The sequence below is a fragment of the Geotrypetes seraphini genome, chromosome 1 (assembly GCF_902459505.1).
Source record: "Geotrypetes seraphini chromosome 1, aGeoSer1.1, whole genome shotgun sequence".
NCBI classification, from domain to species: Eukaryota; Metazoa; Chordata; class Amphibia; order Gymnophiona; family Dermophiidae; genus Geotrypetes; species Geotrypetes seraphini.
The window spans coordinates 483,005,025-483,028,353 of record NC_047084.1 but is presented as its reverse complement, the minus strand read 5'-3'; the positions used below and the strand labels follow the sequence as shown (position 1 = coordinate 483,028,353).

Sequence of the window (23,329 nt, the reverse complement as noted above, 5' to 3'; positions counted from 1 at the left end):
TTCTTGGTACAATGAAGTATCTGCTGGTGCCCGTTTCTTCATCTGGTAGCAGTTCTATGGCACGAAGATCCTTTGTATCATTACCCAGACTCTGAGGGTTCTCTCTGGCCACCAAATCTACAGAGGTCTAGGAGGCACAAAACTTGATTTTGTAACTTTTTTGAACAAATTCTAGGACCCAACGGTCTGCAATTATTTGAGCCAAGACTTACCAAAAGGCTGACACCCTGTCCCCTATCTGGGAGGGGCTTGGCCCCTCTCTTGGTGACATTGTGCTTTCTTGGAGATTGGGGAGGGATGAGAGCCAGAGGCTTGCTGTCTCCTGCCCCCGTTGAACTTCTGCTGTGACCCCCTGTTAGAAACAGGATGCTGGGCTTGATAGACCTTTGGTCTGTCCCAGTATCTTAATTCTTACATTCTTATGAAAGGACCTCTGCATCGCTTGGCCTCCTGTATAAAGACAGAATCTTCGACAGACTCAAAAATTCCCAAGCTTTCCGGGGTCTGCTGTCTGGCAAGGCCTGAAGGGGACAGTCCATAAAGCTAGCCATCAGGTCATCCAGACCCTTGCCAAATAGCATGTGTCCCAGGGAAGCCTGTTCAGTATGGATTAAAAGGCTTAACCAGTAGAGACAGCATAGGTTGACACCATGCTCATAACTCTGATATCATACAGAGCATCCATTATACAATTCATCGCAGATAGGAGCATTTTGGGGAACTTTGTCATCCTCCGAGGCTGGGACTAGAGATAGACTGGTGTGGCTGCTGCCTTAATCCCTGGGGCCAAAGCTTGAAATTGCCCCAAGACCATGTCCACTTTACCATCTTACCTGCTTTAACACCACATCTCCTTCACTAGGCAAAGAGGTTTATTTAGTGACCTGCACCACCAGCGAATCTACCTTTAGCTGAACAAACAGATGCTGGAAATCTGCAGCCATTGGGTAAAGCTTGGCCATAGTCTTAGCTACTCGCAGGGACCTTTCTGGCAACTCCCAGTAGTCTGTTGCCAGCTTTGTGATGTCTGGATGTAAGGGAAATAATGTGGTCAGAACAACTGAATCGCTCATAATTGAGCACTGCGTTGAAGGGATTTGAGGAACTTCCAGCTTCAATTCTCGTAGTGAGGAACAAATAATGCCCGAGAGCGCAGAGGCTTTGAACAGCTGGTGCAACGTGGGGTCTTACCCCTGGTCCAGGGCCACTTCTGCTTCTTGACCGCTGTTCTAATGCAGAGAACCAGACTCTGCCAGAGAAATTGCATCCTGGGACAACAGAGGGGTGGAATTGGACTTTCCATCCTTCCAGTCTATGTCACTAAACATCCTGGCCAGCTGTGTACTCGTCTGGTTGGGGTGCATGCTGAAGGGAATCCCCTGCGCCACCTGTCGCACTGAATGCGGACGTCCTCAGCAGTTTAAACAGGCATTCCACATAAGGCTCATAAAATCCGGCATGAAACCTTACATTGGGGTCTCAAGGACCCTGGCTGGAATCCTCTGCTGGTCCTCCAAGGCTCAGTAGCCATCGTGCTACTGTGCTTGACCTTCAGAGGGCTCTGGAAAGGGTCTCTTCTCTTAGGAACTTGCCTCCTGCAGATCTCCAGCCCTGGAGGACTCAGAGGAGGCTAAGCCTAAGCCCCTCCCTGCATGTAGAACATGGACACTCCTCGATTAGTCATTCAGCACAAACCTGGCATGATAAGGGGTAGGAAGGCCCGAGAGGTCTATCCCTGCCAATTTAAGTAAAATCAAGGGATTTTGAAGTAGATGGAGGTTGTAGGGAAAAAAAAAAAAAAAAAGTTTAAAATCCAAGATGGCCACCGCTAGTAAAATCATGCCACAAATGGGACTTCCCTGATGTACAAAAATTGAGGGGAAAGGGATTTTAGAGGTGGGGAGACCCCAACTCTGGCTGCAGAAATCTTTATATTTCACCGTACCCTGTGCCTGCCTGCTTCAGCTTAGGAATGTGGCTGGGATAAATGGAGAAAAACTCTGCCTCACAGGTTCACTGGACAAACTGGTCTTCAGACTGTCAAGTTGGACTGATGTCAAACTGAGCCAACATGTCCCAGAAAGCTTGCGCTGCAAAGGGGGAAAACACCACACAGGTGGCCCACTATTTAAGCTCAGCCAAGCTGGAATGGAGCCAAACGACTTGTGCTCAAGCTCCTGATAAATCACGATTGTGAGCAACTACACAGGGGACAGCCCAAGCTCAAAGCATACAAAAGCACACTGGCTAGCTAGGTGTCTCAGAGGGCTGATTCTGCTAGCAGCAGACTTCTGCAGTGCGAGTCTGAGCCTTCTACCAGGCAGAGGTCCCAACAAGTGGGAACTTCTGGGTTCTGAGCCTCTAACTGAACACTTAGAAAAAATACCAAAAATAATAAAACTACAGAGCAGAAACACTTCTGAGCAATCTGTTTGCACAAAAAAACTGAAGGGGCAGAAGCAGATCCCTGGAAAGGAGGCAGAATTCAAAAGATGTTTGACAGTATACTGCAAGCAACTTGCAGATTCAGATGCATAACTCTAGCGTTGAGGATCACTAGACACATTGCACTATAATTTGTGATTTAGCATCAGTGGAAACCATTTGTTACCTCAAGTAGCCAGAGTCTACATACAGTTATATATCAAGAGAGGGTTATGCAATGCTATGCTATGTATGTATCAAAGATCAAGTTAACAATAATAGGATTCTCTGAGATACACTATAAGAAGCCACACAATAGAACTTATACTTTTACAACACAATTCAAACTGTCCTTACCTGATAGCATGCTACAAATTTTAAAAGTTTCATACAAAAGCTTTCAACGACACTGAATGTATCCTTGTACTTACAAGCTTCCGTTGGTTAGTACTGCTGTCTTTCTCTCGTATCTGAGGACCAGACCGATCCCTCTGCATCATAATTAATTGCCCTGCTAGGTTCAACATAATGCTTTCAGCATTGCAAGCCTGAAAAAAACCCACAAAAAAACACCCCAAGAGAATTAACTGTGCTACTGAACCACAGCTGAAATTCTTAGTTCACATTCCCTCTCAGGCAGTCTGTAACTGAGTAGGAACTGGAGTATACAAATAAATACTGGGAGCTCAAGCTGAATATCATTTTGTGTTCTTTTTAAACAGCCAACTCTGAAATCACAAGCACTGTCTCTGGGAGGGAGGGGCTTATGTTTTACTCTTCCAATGGATTGTGGAGGAGACAGTTCAAATATTTTCCAACAGGATCCCATCTCTAGACAGTAATAGAATGTGAATCTGTGGACTGAACCTCATGTCATAGCCTTACATTTATGTATTTAATTGTATAAGTCACCCCTTAAAAAAAATGAAGCAATATTTAGGGGCCTTTTACTAATGAGCAGTTACCTGATAATGAACATATAGTAACTGTTCACGTATGTTCATGGTAAAGCTACCATGCTGGCACAATATAACCAGTTAGTGCACACCTTGTTACTAGGTGGAAAATGGATACAGATGGCAAATTGTAATTAGCACACAGTAACTTACTGCGTGCACTGACTCCTAAATAGGAAGTAGTGAGGGCATCTATAGTCACAGCATTTACTGCACATAAAAAGTTTTTTTATGTGCAGTAACGATACAGGAAGATGCTGGGAATGCATCCAGTAGTTACTGAATAGTTTTATTAAAAGACCCGCCTTAATTTCCTAAACAGTTTTACATAAGCTTCAAATGTCTAGTGACAGAATACCAAAGGAAAGATCCCATACATGAAAGTGTTCAATTAAGAGTATCTATACCAGTGCTTTTCAACTCACTCCTCAGGGCACACCCAGGCAGTCAAGTTTTCAGGATACACAGGATACACAGATATACATAGATTCTTTTCTTGCTTCTTTAGCTCATCCGACTATATCGGAATCTATTAAAGCAAAACTAGATGCTCCTATAACTACAAAAGAGATTGAGACTGCTATATCCTCCTTACCCGTTGGGAAAGCCCCTGGACCAGATGGGTTTACTGGTGAATTTTTTAAAAGTTTCCGAGCTCTCTTGGCACCTCAACTTCTAACATATTACGATTTCCTCCACTCCACTCCGGACAAACAATTTAACTTCACTGAGGCCACAATTGTAGTTATTCCCAAGCCAGATAGGGATGCTACTTTGGTTAAAAATTTTCGTCCTATCTCTCTCCTCAACTTGGATTACAAAATCATGGCGAAAATTCTAGCACTAAGACTTACCACAGTGATCCCAACCCTCATACATAAAGATCAAACGGGATTCATCAAACAAAGATATATAGGAGATAATTTACGTTTATTTCATCATATAAATGCTCACGCCAAAACAATGTCGGAGCCTGTGATTGGCCTGGCCATCGATGTTGAAAAGGCCTTTGACCGAGTGGAGTGGCCTTTCTTATTCCAAGTACTGAAATGGTACAACTTTGGTTCCTTTTTCACAAATTGGATAGAAACATTATATCGTCAACCCACAGCCCGTATCCTGATTAATAACTCTCTCTCTAATAGATTTTCCCTTCACAGAGGTACCCGTCAAGGCTGTCCCCTTTCACCATTACTATTTGATTTAGCATTGGAACCTCTATTATCTGCTATCCGACAATGTTCCCTAATAAAAGGTATTCCCTCATCCAATCGAGACATTAAACTGGCAGCTTATGCCGATGACGTTCTCCTCTTTCTCAGAGATCCTCTTGTCTCTTTACCCCATCTCATTTGCATAGTTTCCCAATATTCTCGTCTCTCGGGATACTCTGTCAATTGGGAGAAGTCGGAGATCTTTCCTCTCAATGACCATATTTCCTTCTCAGATCTAGCTCATTTCTCTTTTCCATGGTCACAAGGAGCTGTGAAATATTTGGGAATCCTAATTCATAAAGATCCAGATCATGCTCAGGATCTTAACATATCCAAAATCAAAAATTTAGTTTTAAATACCACAACGCGTTGGTCCCCACTTTATCTGTCCTGGTGGGGTAGAATAGCCTCCATTAAAATGACTCTAGCTCCACAAATTAATTACATTCTTTCTATGCTTCCCCTTTTATGCCGGAAAAAATTCTTTCATTGGATTAATATGAAAATTTCTGAATTTATTTGGAATAAGAAAAAACCTCGTATTGCTCTCGGCAAGCTGAAGGCCTCTAAGATTAATGGTGGCCTAAATCTACCAGACTTTTACTACTATTATATTGCATCATTAGCCAAATATGGAGCTCAATGGATAGTTGATTCGAACCCTCAAGATCAACCAGCATGGTTTGAAATGGAACGCTTTTTATGTACACCACTGCACGTCTCGTGCTTTCTTACAGTGTCAATACCTAGACACTTGAGAAGGTATTCTTTATTATGTGCAACGCAGCATGCTTTACGCCTATTAGATGCAGCGGCTGAGATTCACGCTGATGAAAGCCCACTTATGTCCCTTTGGAATAACTCTAAAATTCAAATCAGCGGAAGATCCCTCTCATGGAAGAGGTGGCAGCGGGTGGGTGTGTGGTTTGTTCATCAATTGATCTCCTCTAATTCTTTTGTCCCCTTTGATATTTTCCGTTCCACATACTCACTCCCATCCTCTGTACGTTCACAATGGCTTATGCTTACTTGAATATTAGCTAATATACATACACGCCCTGACTTTATGATCTCTATTCATACTGTTCGTCATTGGTCTACTCTGGCTCTACTGAAGGGTAAGGCAATATCTCTTTTTTATGGTATACTAAGAGATCACTTCTTCACTTTTTCATCTCAATCTATGAGCCATTGGGACTCTATTTTGAAAACCATGCTTTCTGAAATAGATTGGGAACTCTTCTGGTCTTCCACAAATCGTCCTCTTTTATCATCCAGAGTTTCGCAATCAATGTACTTTGTTATGTGGAATGCAGTATGGACTCCATATCGTATGTGGAAAGCGAATCTACAACAAGACTCTACCTGTTGGAACTGTCTGAAAGCACCCGGAACTCTCGATCACATGCTTTTCCACTGCAATATGGTTCACTCCTTTTGGCTCCGTATTTGGGATACCATAAAATCTATTACTAAATGTTCAGAAGTGATCTCCATGGACATTATAATTCTTCGTTCTCAACACCCATGTTTTGCACAATCAAACTGCCCGCCTAAACTCATTGACACCATGTTTGTGACAGCTCTAATGCATATTCTGAAAAACTGGAAATCATCCTCATTACTAGATTACACCTTCTGGTGGAACTCTTTAAGTATGTACCACAAATTTGAATCTTATGCATATGAAAAGAGATTGTTTTCTCGATCCTCTACAAACTTGACACGAAACAAATCACCTTGGTCATTCTTAGATTTATATGTTCGTTCTGCTCTATAGACACTTCTGCCTCTCTCTCTCTCTCTATCTCTCTCTATTTCTCTTTCTCTCTCTCTTCCTTTATCTTTCTCTCTCTTTCTCTTATCCCTCCTGTTTCTCTGTCTTTTTCTATTCCTTTTCTAAGCAGTTCCAGATACTCTGGATCCTTTTCATTAATCTAATTTTATTCAAACGATTGTAGATACAAACATTTGATACATGATTTTATTATGATTCTATGTGTTTGAGCTGCTTTCTGTTTATAATTCTTATAATATTCAATAAAATTATTGAACTAAAAAAAAAAAAGGATACACAGTGTTTGGTTTTATATTATATATTTCACTGACCAAGAACTTTTATGTCCTGATGTTTCTATAAAGATGTTAGGCTATTTTGTCTCTTATTTGCCATAATAATTTCCTTAATTTTGGAATATACCACTCCTGATGCAGGCAATTTGATGAAACATGGCCTATGTCAGGTCTTTTAATAAATTTTGTTCCTTCACAACAGTTCTTGAAAGCTATTGTGTTATTTTTTTCCTGTAGTGATCAATTCTTTGACCAACATCCAAGTATTTGAGGAGACTTAGAAGAAACACTGGGTGGAGTTACTCAAAAAATGCTAAGTGATAAAACTCCTTATTCATGTCCTTCTTAGTCTCAAAGACAATACACAAACCTTCGGCACATTATGTGGCAGTGGCCAAAAAAGCAAACAAGATGCTAGGAATTAATAGAAAAGGTATGGTAAATAAGACTAAAGATATTATAACATCTCTATATCGCTCCATGGTGCAACCTCATCTGGAGTATTGCATTCAATTCCGGTCACTGTATCTCAAAAAAGATATAGCAGAATTAGAAAAGGTTCAAAGAAGAACGACCAAGATGATAAAGGGGATGGAACTCCTCACGTACAAGGAAAGGCTAAAAAGGTTGGGACTCTTCAGCTTGGAAATAGATGGCTGAAGGGAGTTATGATTGAAGTCTACAAAATCCTGAGTGGTATAGAATGGGTACAAGCAAATCGATTTTTTACTCCATCAAAAATTACAAAGACTAGGGGACCCTTGACGTTACAAGGAAATACTTTTAAAACCAAAAGGAGGAAATATTTTCTCACTCAGAGAATAGTTAAGCTCTAGAATGCATTGTTTTTTTGTTTTTTTTTTTAATCTTTATTCCTTTTTATTTCTTTCAACAAGTGTACAATATTATTACAATTAATTCACATAACTCACTTGACATTCTTAAACAATATTATTATACATGTTTTAATACCCCCCATCCACCTCCCATCCCTTCCCATATCAACAAAATATTTCGTCCAAACTTATACATACTTATATATCCCTCTTTCATAATACAATTAATCTTACATTAAATCTGTCCCTCCCCCCACCCTTTCTTCCTCAAACTCTTTATTCATTTTATTATACAAAGTAATGCACAACAATATATATCTCATTATCTTATATCTTAGAATGCATTGTTGCAAAAGGATGTGGTAACAGAAGTTAATATAGATGGTTTTAAAAAAGGTTTGGACAAGTTCCTGGAAAAGTCCATAGTCTGCTGTTGGGGTTCCGTAGGGGTCAGTGCTCGGACCGCTGCTGTTCAATGTATTTATAAACGACCTAGAAACAGGGACGAAGTGCGAAGTTATAAAATTTGCAGACGACACCAAACTATTTAGTGAAGTTAGGACTAAGGAGGACTGCGAAGTTTACAAAGGGACCTCAACAAACTGGGAGAGTGGGCGAATAAATGGCAGATGAACTTTAATGTGGAGAAATGTAAAGTCTTGCATGTAGGAAGCAGAAACCCGATGTACAGCTATATGATGGGAGGGCTGGTAATGGGTGAAAGTAGCCTAGAGAAGGACTTAGGGGTACTGGTGGACAAAACAATGAAGCTGTCGGCTCAGTGCGCAGCGGCCTCCAAGAAGGTGAACAGAATGCTAGGTATTATCAAGAAAGGTATTACAACCAGAACGAAGAAAGTTATCCTGCCATTGTATTGAGCGATGGGAATATTGGTTGCCATACCTTAAGAAGGATATGGCGATACTCGAGAGGGTACAGAAAAGAGCAACGAGATTGATAAAAGGTATGGAAAACCTTTCATATGCTGAAAGATTAGAGAAACTGGGGATCTTTTCCCTAGAGAAGCAGAGGCTTAGAGGGGACATGATAGAGACTTATAAGATCATGAATGGCATAGAGAAAGTGGAGAGGGACAACTTTCGAATATTACAAGAACAAGAGGGCATTCAGAAAAATTAAGAGGGGACAGATTCAGAACCAATGCTAGGAAGTTCTTCTTTACCCAAAGGGTGGTGGACACCTGGAATGCGCTTCCAGAAGGTGTGATAGGTCAGAGTACAGTATTGGGGTTCAAGAAGGGATTAGATGATTTCCTGAAGGAAAAGGGGATAGAGGGGTATAGATAGAGGATTATTATACAGGGCCTGGACCTGATGGGCCGCCGCGTGAGCAGACTGCTGGGTGTGATGGACCTCTGGTCTGACCCAGCAGAAGCACTGCGTATGTTCTTATGTTGGAAGCCAATGTGTCCTGAAAACAGTAGCATAGAATGTTGATTTTACCTTCTTCAGAGAAAATCTGTTCCTTTCTATGGATTTAAGAGGTTAAACAAGTATATGAGAACAAATGCCTGAGGCCATTGAGAGGGTACCTGGAGAAACCTATTTTGGGGAAATTGGGTCTTCCAATATTGGTTCTAGGTCCCAGGGTTCAAAGGAGAACTAGTTCTGGGTCTTGAGGACATCAGCATTGGTAACGTCGGTATCTGATGTAATTTCTGACTTTGGGTGTCCATATAAACACTGTTGCCTCTATGGCACAAGGCTGTGGTATACAGCTACTGGCACAGGACTGTAACCAAAAGGGGCACAAGTGGTCCCTTTGGTCCCTCTTCGGTGCCACTTGGTGGCAAATTGGGGCTGTGAATGAATAGGAATAGGAGGATTAAGTTAAAGGGAGTAAGTACTGGGCCTTGTAATGTCAGGACTCATGAATAAACATCTTCAGCCTTTTCAGGTATGATGTGCTGTTGGAGGTAGAGGATCGCGTTTGTTGCGACATCATCAAATTTATACTGCGAAGAAGAAAGGCCCGGCAATCTACTTCTGTATTCTGCTACTAAAACTTCATATCGTCATCAAGTCACTAGCATTCGAACATGAGTCGATGGCACCTAACATCACTGCACAGGTAGCATATCAACATGAATTAAATGCACAAAACATGTTTGCTTATCTGAAACAGCTAACTGATTTTCTCTGTTAAGTGAACTGTATTTTCTTTTCCACTCAGGCTAGCAAAAGTAGATTTGCATTTGAATTACATTTCTGTGACAGTAAGAGTAATTTTATAGCAGGTTTATACAGTGAAATGTATATTTCTCAAAGATTTTTAGGTAATTATGTGTCCTTATAAAATACTAGCACAAATCCTGCAGAAATCATGACTAATTTAAGGCATGTACATTACATTTGTTTAAAAATGTATGCTTGTATTTTACAAGAAATATGCACTGACTGCAACTCCACCCTTGAGCCTTGGAGGACACCTACTGTGCACATGTATACACTATACTTACACTGTATTTTTAGGCAATACCTAAATTTTATAAGAGCCCATTTACGTTAAATGGTTTGTAAAATTACCCTCCAAACATACAAGTGATCTTTTATATTTATTTCAGGAGAGGCAGCACCTGGAAAGCATTCTGGGCAGGAAAAATGAAGAAAAATATGGTTAAGTCCCCCCCCTTCACAAAATAATAAAAACCTGCATGCAAATGCTAAATTTTTACCTGCTGTGGCGTTTTCAAACTGATTCCGGTTTCTGTTCTTACAGAAGTCAAAGTAACAGATACTACAAGGGAAGGGTGAGGAATGTAACGAGACATTGACACCTCCTGGAGAACTTGAATAATGGCAGTAGGGTTTGGGCTGCAAGAGAATATGTTAAATATTTAATTTCTGGCTGAAATCTTCAGCTTATAAGAATATGTATTAAAAAATGATTTTGTTCTTACCTTGATAATATCTTTTCCAGTAGATAGGGAATGGTATGCTGAACCATAGAGTACTCGATCCATTCTTGTGAGCAGCATACTACAGAAAGATGTCAATCATGGCTTTTGAACACCACCTCCCCAGTCTCTGCTGTTCCCTTCAGGTCATACCAAAGCATGCAAGAGCTCTAGAGTAAAATACAAGAGAAGGAGGGATACAGGGAACTCCCCAAAACCAAGGTTCTGATCTGCTCATATAACGTTATAAAAGTCAATAAAGAAACTGTAATTTATAAATGAACAAACATTGCCATTGAACAGTAAAACACATCAAATAAAAGCAACAGCTTGAATATTAGTGGAGCTCAATTATCTCTTGAGATTCTATTTACAAACGGATTCTGAACCCATAGTCTGACTGGCAAAGAAGTCATAGCTATGGAGAGGAATGTGACGCTTAAGGCAAAAACAGGTGCATCTTTTATTGGGCAGGAGGGTGGGGATGGGGGGGTCAGCATACATCTCTATCTACTGGAAAATATATTATCAAGATCAGAACCTAATTTCTTTTTCCAGTGTAATAGGGATGGTATGCTGAACCATAGAGATGCACCTAAGCCATCCCCAAAGTCCAGGGTGGGATAGATAAGCCTGCTCTCAGTACCAAGGATCCAAACTTGGAATCCTCCTGTGCTGCCATGTCTACCCTATAAAATTTATTGAACATGTGAAGAGAAGACCATATAACAGATCTACATACATATCTCTTTCAGAGGTACTGCCTGCAGTTCCGCCCAAAAGGAGGCTACTCCTCTTGTTGAATGTGCTTTCAGTGGCACCGGTGGTTGTTTGTCGCAGACAACGTATGTAAAGGAGATCAATGCTCAAATCCACCCAGAAATGGTTATCTTGGAAGTTGGTCTTCAATTCTTCGATTAGTACAAATGACTTGGTCCGATAGATGAAACTCAGTCACTTCCACGTAACGGAAAAGAACTATGCGGTCATCCAGAAGTTTTTAAAGCCTTGTCCTTCCCTCTTAGAACTTGTAGGTTGAAAAGCTGGTAGCCGGAATTCTTGGTTGATGTGTGATTTTAGCAAAGCCTTTGACAGTGTTCCACACAGACATCTAATAAATAAACTTAGTGCCCTCAGGATGGGTCCCAAAGTGATAGGCTGGATCAAGAACTGGTTGACTGGAAGTCGACAGAGGGTAGTGATCAGTGGAGATCGCTCTGAGGAAAGGGATGTTACCAGTGTGCGCATCAAGGTTCTGTTCTTGGGCCTGTTCTTTTTAACATTTTTATAAACGATATTGGTGAAAGACTGTCGGGTAAGATTTGCCTCTTTGCAGATGATACCAAAATTTGCAATAGAGTAGACACCCAGGATGGTGTGAATAATATTAAGAAGACCTGGTGAAACTTGAAGAATGGTCTGAAATTTGGCAGCTAAAATTTAATGCTAAGAAATTCAAGGTTATGCATTTGGGCTGCAAAAACCAGAGGGAACAGTACAGTTTAGAGGGTGAAGAACTTATGTGCATGACAGAAGAGTGGGACTTGGGTGTGATTGTATGTGATGATCTTAAGGTGGCCAAATAGGTTGAAAAGATGACGGAGAAAGCTAGAAGGATGCTAGGGTGCATAGGGCGAAGTATGGCCAGTAGAAAAAAAGGAAGTATTGATGCCCCTGCATAAGACTTTGGTGAGACCTCATTTAGAATATTGTGTACAATTCGGGAGGCCGCATCTTCAAAAAAGATACAAAAAGGATGGAGTCGGTCCCAAGGAAGGCAATTAAAATGGTGTATGGTCTTCGTCATAAGGTGTATGGGGACAGACAAAGATCTCAATCTGTATACTTTGGAAGACAGGCAGGAGAGGGGAGATATTATAGAGATGTTTAAATACCTACATGATGCGAGTAGTGGCTCGTGGCCAGCAGGCTGGTTATGGGACGGAAATGGGAATGGATGTTAGGGCATGATAGTGCAGTATTTTTGTGAAGTTTTCTACAAAAGGCCAGTTTTTCGTATGATTCTGGGTAATTCTAGTTAGACAAACATCTGTGTTAGTTAAGGACCACGCCCAAATAGAAGCGTACGGAAAAACAGGTGAATAAAAATTTAAATATAATGTAGCTAAGGCCAGAGAAAAATACACTAAGGATTAATATAAGGGAAAGCATAATAATATCTGTGTATGTACTTTGCTGTTGAGCCAAATCATGGTGGAAATCATGATTACATGGAATCCAGTTTGGGTTCTTTGTGTGTACTATATCTGTCTTGTCTTCGGCCACCATCTTGGGCCAGTGAATAATATTCTGTCTTTGTCCTCTCTGAGTTTTCCCACTCCCAGCCTCGTGGTGTTAATTAATACCACATGGGCTTGCGTTAGACTGGTAAAGAAGGATAACGTGTCTCAAACTGAATTGGATGTAGTTTTGAATGAAAATTATGATTTATTGAATGGAAAAGCTTGGCCAAGCAAAGAGTGAATGAAGCAAAGTATAAATGAAGTGTATGACTGTGTTGCTTTGAAAAAACATACTTTATATATTTTAAACCTGAAGAAACACTAAGGAAAAATCCTGAGCACAACATCTGGAAATAATTAGAGTCAGTCTCCAGCATAGGAAGGGGGGGGGGGCATTGGAAGCCCATGCTTATCACTGTGTGTAACATGAAGCTGTCAGCTTTCCTCTTCCAGACTAAAGTTACTGTCAATTTAGGAAGAGAGTTTTCCTTAAGGGCTGAGCATTTCTCAGCACCCTGTTAATAATTGTAGAATTCTTTTGAATATGTTATAATATTAATTCAGAAATCAAATGTACTGTTCTAAACTTTTAAACATGGAAACATGGAGGGATTTATTTTCCTTTGTCAAAACTTTTAAGACCACCTCTTTGGTGAATTGTCATTAGTTAGTATACTGATGATGTCACTGAGCTAAAAGTTATATAATAGAATGTAATGAGATATGAAAACGAGACCGTTGTGAGAAGGCCAGTATTTGGCACCTCTGACGATCTCCCATTAGCCCAATTGGTAAGCAATGATGCTGTTCTTTTGATCTAATAATGGAAAAATAGAAACAATAATTCAATAAATCTTAGTTATAATTTTTAAAACCTTGCGCTGGTGTCATTTTGCATGTATAATTATTTCAAACCTGAAGTTTTCACAAAGGCGTCAATGACCCTTGCTCAGATGTCAAGTCTCTTTCATTTGAAAGGAAGCCCTGGAATGAGAAGGCATAGGATGAAGTTAAGAGATGATAGATTCAGAAGTAATCTAAGGAAATACTTTTTTACAGAAAGGGTGGTAGATGCGTGAACAGTCTCCCGGAAGAGGTGGTGGAAACAGAGACTGTCTGAATTCAAGAAAACCTGGGATAGGCATACAAGATCTCAGAGAGAGGAAGCGATAATGGTTACTGTGGATGGACAGACTGGATGGGCCATTTGGCCATCATGTTTCTATGAAATGCTGAAACGATCTTTGGCAAAATAGAAGGTACTGTACACAAGGTCACACCCGCTTCAATGATAATTAGGAACGCTCCATGCACAACAAAGCTTGCAATTCTGAAAGTCTTCTAGCAGAGGTAATTGCAACTAGGAATACTGCACTGATAGTAAGAACCATGAGACAAGCTTCCTCGAAGAGCTCATACGGAGCTCTCCTGAGACCCTCTTAACATAATATTGCGATTCCAGGAAGGGAAAGGACTTCAGATCAGAAGCCTAAGTCTAAGGGCTCCTTTGAAGAATCTAATAATGCCTGAGTGAGCCACAAGCGAAACTCTTCACTCAGCATCTAAAGTAAGCAAGGCCTGCCATCTGCTCCTTAAAAGACGCCACTGTCAATCCCTTGTCCAGACCCTTTTGAAGAAAGGCTAGTACTGATGATATCTTATTGCACCAGTGCTGAAAAGTATCCCAACATTCGACAATGTCCTGGAATGCTCTTGGGGATAACGATCACTCTCCTGGGCCCAAAGTCTGTCTGCTGAAGTAGTTCACTTGCACATTGTCCACTCTGGTTACGTGTGCCACCATGATGGCTAGCAGGTGTTTTCATGCCCAATTGAATAGGACTTTCACCTCTTGCTGGAGTGATGTGCTTCTGTCATTTGACATAGGCTATTGTCTGAGAATACTATTACAGCACTGACTGCAGTTTTCGCAGAGTCAGGCATATCATTCTCAATTCCAGCCTGTTGACTGAATACTTCCATTGAGATGGTGTCCTTTCCCCTTGCTCTAGGCGACCTCTGCAGTGAGCCCTCCAGTTGAAAAGCTCAATGGTTTTTGGGGTTTTTTAAAATTATTTTATTTAGGAGTGAAAGCTTTTTGGTGTATTTACTGTTTGTATGGTTAGTCTGCTTAACAATGATGAAGTTGGGTTTTTGGGGGTTTTTTTTAGGAATGAATGTCTCTTAGTATGTTTGCTGTTTGTACGGGTCAGGTCTATCCTATTTAATAATGGACAGAGGCAGCCCGAAACAGAATGCACTAGTGGCTCCAACCGCAGTCTTTAGCAAAGGAAAGTCCACTACAGATCGATTCCTGGGTTACGCTGATGACAGATGTCAGTCTGCTTTATGGTTTATTAATTTTGTTATACCACTAAAATATATATATTTTAAGTTTAATTGTAAACCACTTGGACCAGTAAAATGAACGAGTGGTATAACAAAATTAATAAACCAGAAACCATAAAGCAGAATGACATCTGTCATCAGCGTAACCCAGGAATCGATCTGTAGTGGACTTTCCTTTGCTGAAGACTGCGGTTAGAGCCACTAGTGCATTCTGTTTCGGGCAGCCTCTGTCCAGGGCAGAGAAGCTTATAAGGAGTCCCTCTGAGGAGACCAAGACAACAGCACATCCTAGAGTGGATGCATATGCACCCTCATCCCGGGCACTACTTCAATGGCAGCCGCCATTAACCCCAGCACCTGGAGGTAGTGCCACGCCATAGGTGCTCGCTGTGACAGGTGGTTTATGATTTGCCCTCAAAGCTTCTGTCTGTGTGTGCCTCTGGAAGAAAAACTTGGCCTTCTTCTGTGAACTTAGAAGAAACCCCCACAGGAAAATCCAAGAGGCCAACACAGGTGAATTTTAGCACTAAAACATAGCTTAAAATCACCTCTGAGCTGACCAAAAGCTTAAAAAAATAGGATTTTAGGGGAAGGGGACCAAGACTCTAGCTGTAGAAACATTTAAAAACAGCTTTTGAAGATCCCCCCCCTCAATTTTTTCCACAGGCTGTCACATCCTTACTCACAGACCATGTGCTGGGGGAATTGGTGATGTCTGCTTCAGTTCAACTCAGGTGTAGCTGTTCTAGGAGAGGCTCTCTGCTTCCAGTCACTCAGCCACTTCACCTGGAACTTCAGGCTGCCAGTCAGACCTTCATGGACCAATCCTCCCCCCCCCCCCCCCAGACCTCTGGACCTCACCAAAAAAATGTGGGTGGGTGGGGGGGGCAAAACACAGTTGGCACCATGAGTGCCCTGAAGGAACGCTATTAGCACCTAAACAGCCTGAACCCCAGCCCCTGACCAAGTCAAAGGGGCAAGCAAACACAAGGGAAATGGACCCTAAGCTCCATGAATCTTCGCAGGCTGGCTGAAACAAAGAAGGATACACCTCCCAGCTGCAGATTTAAAATCTCCTCCTCTCTAAGCAGGCAGAGCAGACCCTTAAGAAAAAGGATCTCAGACATCACAAAAAAAGCCATGACTAGAGTGAAAAAGCACAAAATTATCGCAAAATAAAAAATAAATAAACTGAGCAAATCAGAAGACACTTTTATGATTGCCTGCAGAAAGAAAAACTGAAGGGGGCAGTAGAGACCGGGAAGAAGGACAAGGTGTTCAAAAGCTGTTATTGAAATCTTTCTGCAGTGTGCTCATAAGAACGGATCGAGTACCCTATGGTTCATCATACCATCCCTATTGCACTAGAACAGCTAATATGAAATATGCATAGTAATAAGTAATGTATTAGGTTCTGAGTTGAAACATTATTCCCTCAATACTTGGGAAGCTTTTGATAATCTGTACAATCCTTTTCCCTGAGGCCATATAACTAAATAGCCACTAAATCCAAATATTTCATTTGCTCTGCTTTAAGACTGTGATATTGGAAGTTCCATTGTCATTGTTGTACGATGTAGTGTTGTTTGGAACATTAGTAATGCCCAAGAGTCCACTCAATGCAAATAAGAATAGATTGCTTTTCATCAACGTCTCCAAATTATTCAAAACGTCTCTATTAAACTTATAACTAACTCTAGAAAGTTTGATCATGTTACTCCTCTTTTAATAGAAGCACATTGGCTCCCAGTCACTCATCGAATAACATATAAACTCTGTCTGCTCACTTTTAAGTCTCTACTCAATAAAACTCCAGCTTTTATATATAAATTATTAATCCAATACAATCCAAGTAGAACATTAAGGTCTAATGAGCAAAATCTACTAACCATTCCCTCACTAAAGATCATTAATACAAGACGGCAATTCATCTTTTCAGTAACTGCTCCACAGATCTGGAACGCCCTCCCAATCTTTCTACGAAATGAGCATGATCTGGGAAAATTTAAAAGTAATCTAAAAACATTTATTTTTAAAGATGTCTTTGGCATTTGATCTATTAATCTTCAGACTGTTGTTTTAAACATTATATTCTGCTGTTACCTGTCTTCCCAATGTTTTTCTCCTTTTTTTGTTCTACTTTTCTATCATGAATTGTATTTCACACCCCCTTTTTTACCTTTTGTTACGAATATGTTGAACCATTTTTAATATTATGTCATTATTTAAAGTTTGATTTGTACTGTATGTTGAACCATTTTTTTATTTTATGTCATTATTTAAAGTTTGTATTGTATTGTTTCCCACTGAATGTATTTTAAATTGTACATCGCTTTGAATTATGATTAAGCGATTAATCAAAAAACCATTAAACTTGAAACTTTGATCATGACAGGAGTTGCTATGCAGATAATCACGAAAAACTGGAAAAATTGGGACAGGTTAAATTACAACTTTTAGTGGGAAATCCTATGTCAAATTTATAAGTTTGAACGTATGAATTCGATACAATTGGGACACTATAATAAATTCAAGGAGGTTTGGGATCAATTAACAAAATTTTGTAAGAATTGATCATTAGTATTTCCCTTTGATTTCTGAATGAATGTTATACACATTCAGGAAGGGAGGGGTGTGTTATGTACTTATTATATCATTTGTAATGAGTGCTGTTTATTGTATTAATTGTTTGTTAAGCTGTGGCACTTTATATTGGCTTTTAAAAATGAATAAAGATTTAAGAAAGAAAAAAAAAAATAAAAAAGACTGTAGGAGGGCAATTTTCAAAGTAAATAGCACTGTACTGAGCAGAAGTATTCCAGGGTGCATAGAGCAATACCACATGTAGTCATGTGAAAAAATTAGGGCACTCCATGATATGTTCACATATCGATGCCAAATCTTTTTTTTATCTCTGGAAAAGAAAGTGATGTAATTGCAGGTAAACACCAAATTTTTCCTTGATTTACACATGAAACAAAAGATATCCACAAAAATGTGTATTCTAACTGAGTAATAAATTAGGACACCCTGTACCCTAATAGCTAGTATTACCCCCTTTGGCCTAAATAACTGCAGTGAGATGCTTCTTGTAGCCATCTACCAGTCTCTGACATTGGTCTGAGGAAAGTCTGGTCTACTTCTCAATGCAAAATTCTTTCAGCTGTGAGATGTTTGAGGGGTTTCTTGAATCTAAAGCCTGTTTCAAATCACCCCACAGCATCTCAATGGGATTAAGATCAGGGCTTTGACTCGGCCACTTCAGGACTCTCCATTTCTTAGTTTTCAGCCAGTCCTTGGTGGATTTACTGGAATGTTTTGGGCTATTGTCGTGTTGCAGGGTCCAGTTCCACTTCAGCTTTAATTTTCTTACAGATGGTCTCACATGTTCCTCAAGCACTCTCTAATACATGGTAGAATTCATGGTGGATTCTATGATGGTGAGCTGGCCTAGCAAAGGAAATCTTCAATAGCCTTTTCTCAGTTGATCAGATAGTACACGGTGGAATATATTCTAATTTTTCTAACAAGTGGACCTAACCCATCTAGCACCTTGTGTGTTAAAATAAGTATATTAAACCTAACCCTCACCTTTATAGGCAGCCATACAGCTATTTTATGACTGGGAAGGAGAAATTAGGTTCTTACCTGCTAATTTACTTTCTTTTAGCCTCTCCAAACTGATATAGGTATCTTACAAGTAAGTATATAAGAACATAAGAATTGCCACTGCTGGGTCAGACCAGTGGTCCATTGTGCCCAGCGGTCTGCTCACACGGTGGCCCTTAGATCAAAAACCAGTGCCTTATTTGAGTTTAGCCTTACTTGCGTACGTTTTGGTTCAGCAGGAACTTATCTAACCTTTTCTTGAATCCCTGGAGGATGCTTTCCCCTATAACAGCCTTCAGAAGAGTGCTCCAGATTTCTAACACTCTCTGGGTGAAGAAGAATGTCCTTATGTTTGTATGGAATCTATTCCCTTTTAACTTTACAGAGTGCCCTCTCGTTCTCTCAACCTTGGAGAGGGTGAACAATCTCTCTTTCTCTACTAAGTCTATTCCCTTCAATATCTTGAATGTTTCAATCATGTCCCCTCTCAGTCTCCTCTTTTCATGGGAGAAGAGGCCCAGTTTCTCTAGCCTCTCATTGTACGGCAACTCCTCCAGTCCCTTAACCATTTTTGTCGCTCTTCTCTGGACCCTTTCGAGTAGTACTATGTCCTTTTTCATGCACGGTGACCGGTGTTGGACGAAGTATTCCAGGTGGGGGCGCACCATGGCCCGGTACAGTGGCATGATAACCTTCTCTGATCTGTTTGTGATCCCCCCTTCTTAATCATTACTAGCATTCTGTTCGCCCATTTCGCCACCGCCGCACATTGCGCGGACGGCTTCATTGACTTGTCTACAAGTACTCCCAAGTCTCTTTCCTGGGGGATCTCTCCGAGTTCAGCACAGGACATTCTGTATTCGTGCATATGATTTCTATTACCGGCATGCATCACCTTACACTTATCCATGTTGAACCTCATTTGCCACTTCGCGGCCCATTCCTTGAGTGTGTTTATGTCTCATTGTAGGTCTTCGTAATCGCAATCCTTCAGTGTCCTCACTACTCTGAACAACTTTGTATCGTCCGCAAATTTAATCACCTCATTCGTCATACCAATTTCCAGGTCGTTTATAAATATGTTGAAGGGAACGGGGCCAAGCACCGAACCCTGTGGCACTCCACTCGTGATGCTTTTCCAGTCCAAGTATTGTCTGTTTATCCCCACTCTCTGTTTTCTAGCCACCAACCAGTTTTTAATCCACGTGAGTATATCACCCTTGATTCCATGGCTCGCAATTTTTCGAAGTAGACATTCATGCGGGACCTTGTCGAACGCCTTCTGAAAATCCAGATATACAATGTTGACCGGGTCACCCTTGTCTATCTGCCTGTTTATTCACACGAAGAAGTGCAGTAAGTTTGTCAAGCAAGATCTTCCTTTACTGAAGCCGTGCTGGCTGGCCCTTATCAGATTGTGTCTGTCAAGGTGATCAATGATGCGGTCCTTTATCAGCGCTTGTATCATCTTTCCCGGTACTGAAGTCAGACTCATTGGTCTGTAGTTTCCCAGATCTCCCCTCGAACCTTTCTTGAAGATCAGCGTAACATTTGCCACTTTCCAGCCTTCCGGAATCACTCTTGATTCGATTGACAGATTGGCTATTAGTTGAAGCAGTTCAGCTATAACCTTCGGATGGATGCCATCCAGTCCTGGGGATTTATCGTTTTTAAGCCTATCAATCCGCCTGCATACCTCTTCTATACTGACCATCGACCCTGTCAGTTTCCCGTCTTCATTTCCTGTGTTTAGCCTGTCGGCTTCTGGTATATTAGATATATCCTCTTGGGTAAATACAGATGCCAAAAATGTGTTGTTTGTCAGCGATGCTTTGTCCTCCTTTAGCACTCCCTTTATTCCATGGTTATCTAATGCCCCACTGCTTCCTTCACGGGTCGTTTCCCCTTAATATATTGAAAAAACGGCTTAAAAGTTTTTGCTTCCTTGGCTGTTTTTTCTTCAGTCTCTTTTGGCCCCTCTCACCGCTTTATGGCACTTGCTTTGATGTTGTTTGTACTTTTCCCAGTTTTCATCCATTTTTGACCTTTTCCATTCCTTAAATGAAGTCATCTTGTCTCTGATCGCTTCCTTTACTGCTACAGTAAGTCACGCCGGTTCCTTGTTCTTTTTCCTCTTGGAATCCTTGCTGATACGCGGTATATATAGATTTTGCGCCTCGGTGACTGTGTCCTTAAAAAGGGACCATGCTTACTCTAGCGTATTTACAGTACTTATCCTCTTCCTAATCTTCTCCTTACCATGACTCTCATTCCTTCGTAGTCCCCTTTTCGGAAGTTCAGTGCTGTGGCCATCATTCTGGATTGATTTTTTGTCCCTGTGTCCAGGTTGGTGGATCATGTTATGATCAGTTTCCCAGCGTCCCTTCTACTTCTATACCTTGTGCTGGTCCTCATAATCCATTTAGAATTAAGTTCAGAATTGCATTTCCTCTCGCATTTTCCTTGACAAGTTGTTCCAGGAAGCAATCGTCTACAGCATCCAGGAACTTGGTCTCCCTACTGCAGCTGGAGTTGCCTAGTTTACAATCTATCCCTGGATAATTGAAGTCGCCCATGATAACTGTGTTGCCTCCCTTGCATTCGTGTTTAATCTCGTCCGTCATTTCTCCATCAGTCTCTTTGGACTGCCCTGGAGGTTGGTAGTAGATGCCGATCTTCGTATCTGTTCCATTTGTTCCCAGTATTTTGGCCCAAAGAGACTCTACCTTATTTTCGTTTCCAGCGTGTTCTCACTGGTAGACTCAATTCCCTCTTTTATGTATAGGGCAATAGCCCTACCTTTTTGTCCTACTCTGTCTCTGCGGTATAGCTTGTATCTCAGCAGCACAGTGTCCCAAAAGTTGTCCTCGTTCCACCATGTTTCTGTGATGCCGATGATGTCTAGGTTATCTTTTTGTGCCATAGCTTCCAATTCCCCCATCTTATTCCTTAGGCTCCTTGCATTTGTGTATATACACTTAAGTTTGTGGCCTGTTACTTTCATGCATTTCCTTCCCCCTTATGTCTCCCTCGCTTCCTTCCCTTTCGATCCATCAGGATGTCTATCTTGCCTATGATCCGGTAAGTCTTCCCTGCAATCTTCTTGCATGGTATCCTCTGGGTATACCATTTCCCGAACCATCGACTCTTGGTTGACTGTCGGCTTTCCCCTTCTTCTTAGTTTAAAAACTTCTCAATTTCTCGCTTGATGTTGCTTGCAAGTAGCCTCATTCCGTCTCTGCTGAGGTGGAGTCTATCCTTCCTGTATAGCTTGCTCTTCCCTCAGAACGTCATCCAGTTGCGCATGAAGTGGAATCCATCTTCCTCACACCAGCACCTCTTCCATGCGTTGACTGCTTGCAGTTCTGTCTGCCTCTTCCCGTCGGCCCTGGGTAATGGCAAGATCTTCGAGAACGTTACCCTCGACGTTCTGGTCTTCAGCTTCCTTTCTAGCATCCGGAACTGGTCTTTCAGTGTTTCCTTACTGTAGCTCCTGTTGCTCACGTCGTTTGTACCAACGTGGATCACCACCGCTGTATCTCCCCCTTCCGCACTGTCGATGATCCTGTCGATGCAGCTCACTATATCTTCCACCTTGGATCCTGGTAGGCAGGTCAGTAGCCGATCCTTCCTTCCTCCTGCTATGTGGCTGTCGACTTGTCGGATGATGGAGTCCCCCATGACAACTGCTGTCATCTCTATTTTCTCATGCCTCTCTAGCCGCAGGTCCATGTCCTCGGTGTACTTCCATCTCTCTAGCCACAGGTCCGTGTCCTCAGTGCACTTCCATCTTTCCTCATCCCAGTGTTGGCTTGCACTTAACTCGTCTTCCTGTGGGTTTCCTCCGCTATTTCCAGGTCCTGCTGCTGTGTCATCTATTCCTTTCTTGTGGTTGTCTTCCAGGTGGTCCTCACTCTCTTTAGGTGTATCTTGGCAGTTCCTCTGTTGTTGATTTTCCACGGCCTCTCTGTATGCCTCCTCGATGAACTTCTCTAACTCCCTGACTTCTTCTTCAACGTTCCTCTCAGTCATTAAGTTTTCTGCCTCTCCAATCTCCTCCTCAACTGCTCAAAGTGCTTCTAGTTCAAGTATTCTGCCCTCCAGTAGTCTGACTTGCTTCTTCAGACCCTCCAGTTCCTCGTATCGAGTGCATACATAAGACTGCCTCCCATAGGGGAGGTAGTCATACATATGACAAATGGTGCAGAAAACTGGGTAGCTCATCATCCTGCTTCTGTCTGCTGCTTCCATTGCTGTCTACTTGCTGGTCTGTTGTCTGAAGTGGCTTCTCCCTGTTTCCCAGGTCCACTATGCTTTTTGTTCTTCCCTATATGCCTTCTCATGCTTGTCTGAAGTGGCTTCTCCTTGTGTAGGAAACTGTGTAGCAACCTTGGTGTTGTTACTGTGCAGTCCCTCTCCTAATTTTATACCTGCTACCCCTGTTGCTTTGTGTGTGCTCTCTGCTGTGTATGTCCTCTGCGATTGCTGTGCTTATGTATCTGCTGTTTGTATGTTCTACTGCCTGTGTGGTACATGCATGTGGAGGTGTCCTTCCCTAGTGTTTCTTCAGTGCAGTGACTCGTCCCTTCTTAAGGCCCTTCAAAAAAGCGCTGAGCGCCGTTGGCCCCCCCTTTTTAAGGGGGAACTCCGGATCTGTGTTCTGCTGACATCTGAGGGGTAGGCAGAGCTACCTCTCACTGCTGCCCCT

General features: G+C 41.5%; 1 protein-coding gene across 3 annotated transcripts in view; it reads right to left on the bottom strand.

The window, feature by feature from the left end:
• Window positions 1-23,329, bottom strand: part of RIC1 (RIC1 homolog, RAB6A GEF complex partner 1) — a 241,028-nt gene that overhangs the window by 70,248 nt on the left and 147,451 nt on the right. For all 3 annotated transcript variants that reach the window (XM_033925682.1, XM_033925675.1, XM_033925668.1), the window contains exons 17-18: window positions 10,199-10,337; window positions 2,856-2,972 (exon numbers count right to left, since the gene is read on the bottom strand). In XM_033925682.1, coding sequence (XP_033781573.1) covers window positions 2,856-2,972; window positions 10,199-10,337 — 256 coding nt within the window. The remainder of the gene's footprint in view (window positions 1-2,855; window positions 2,973-10,198; window positions 10,338-23,329) is intronic.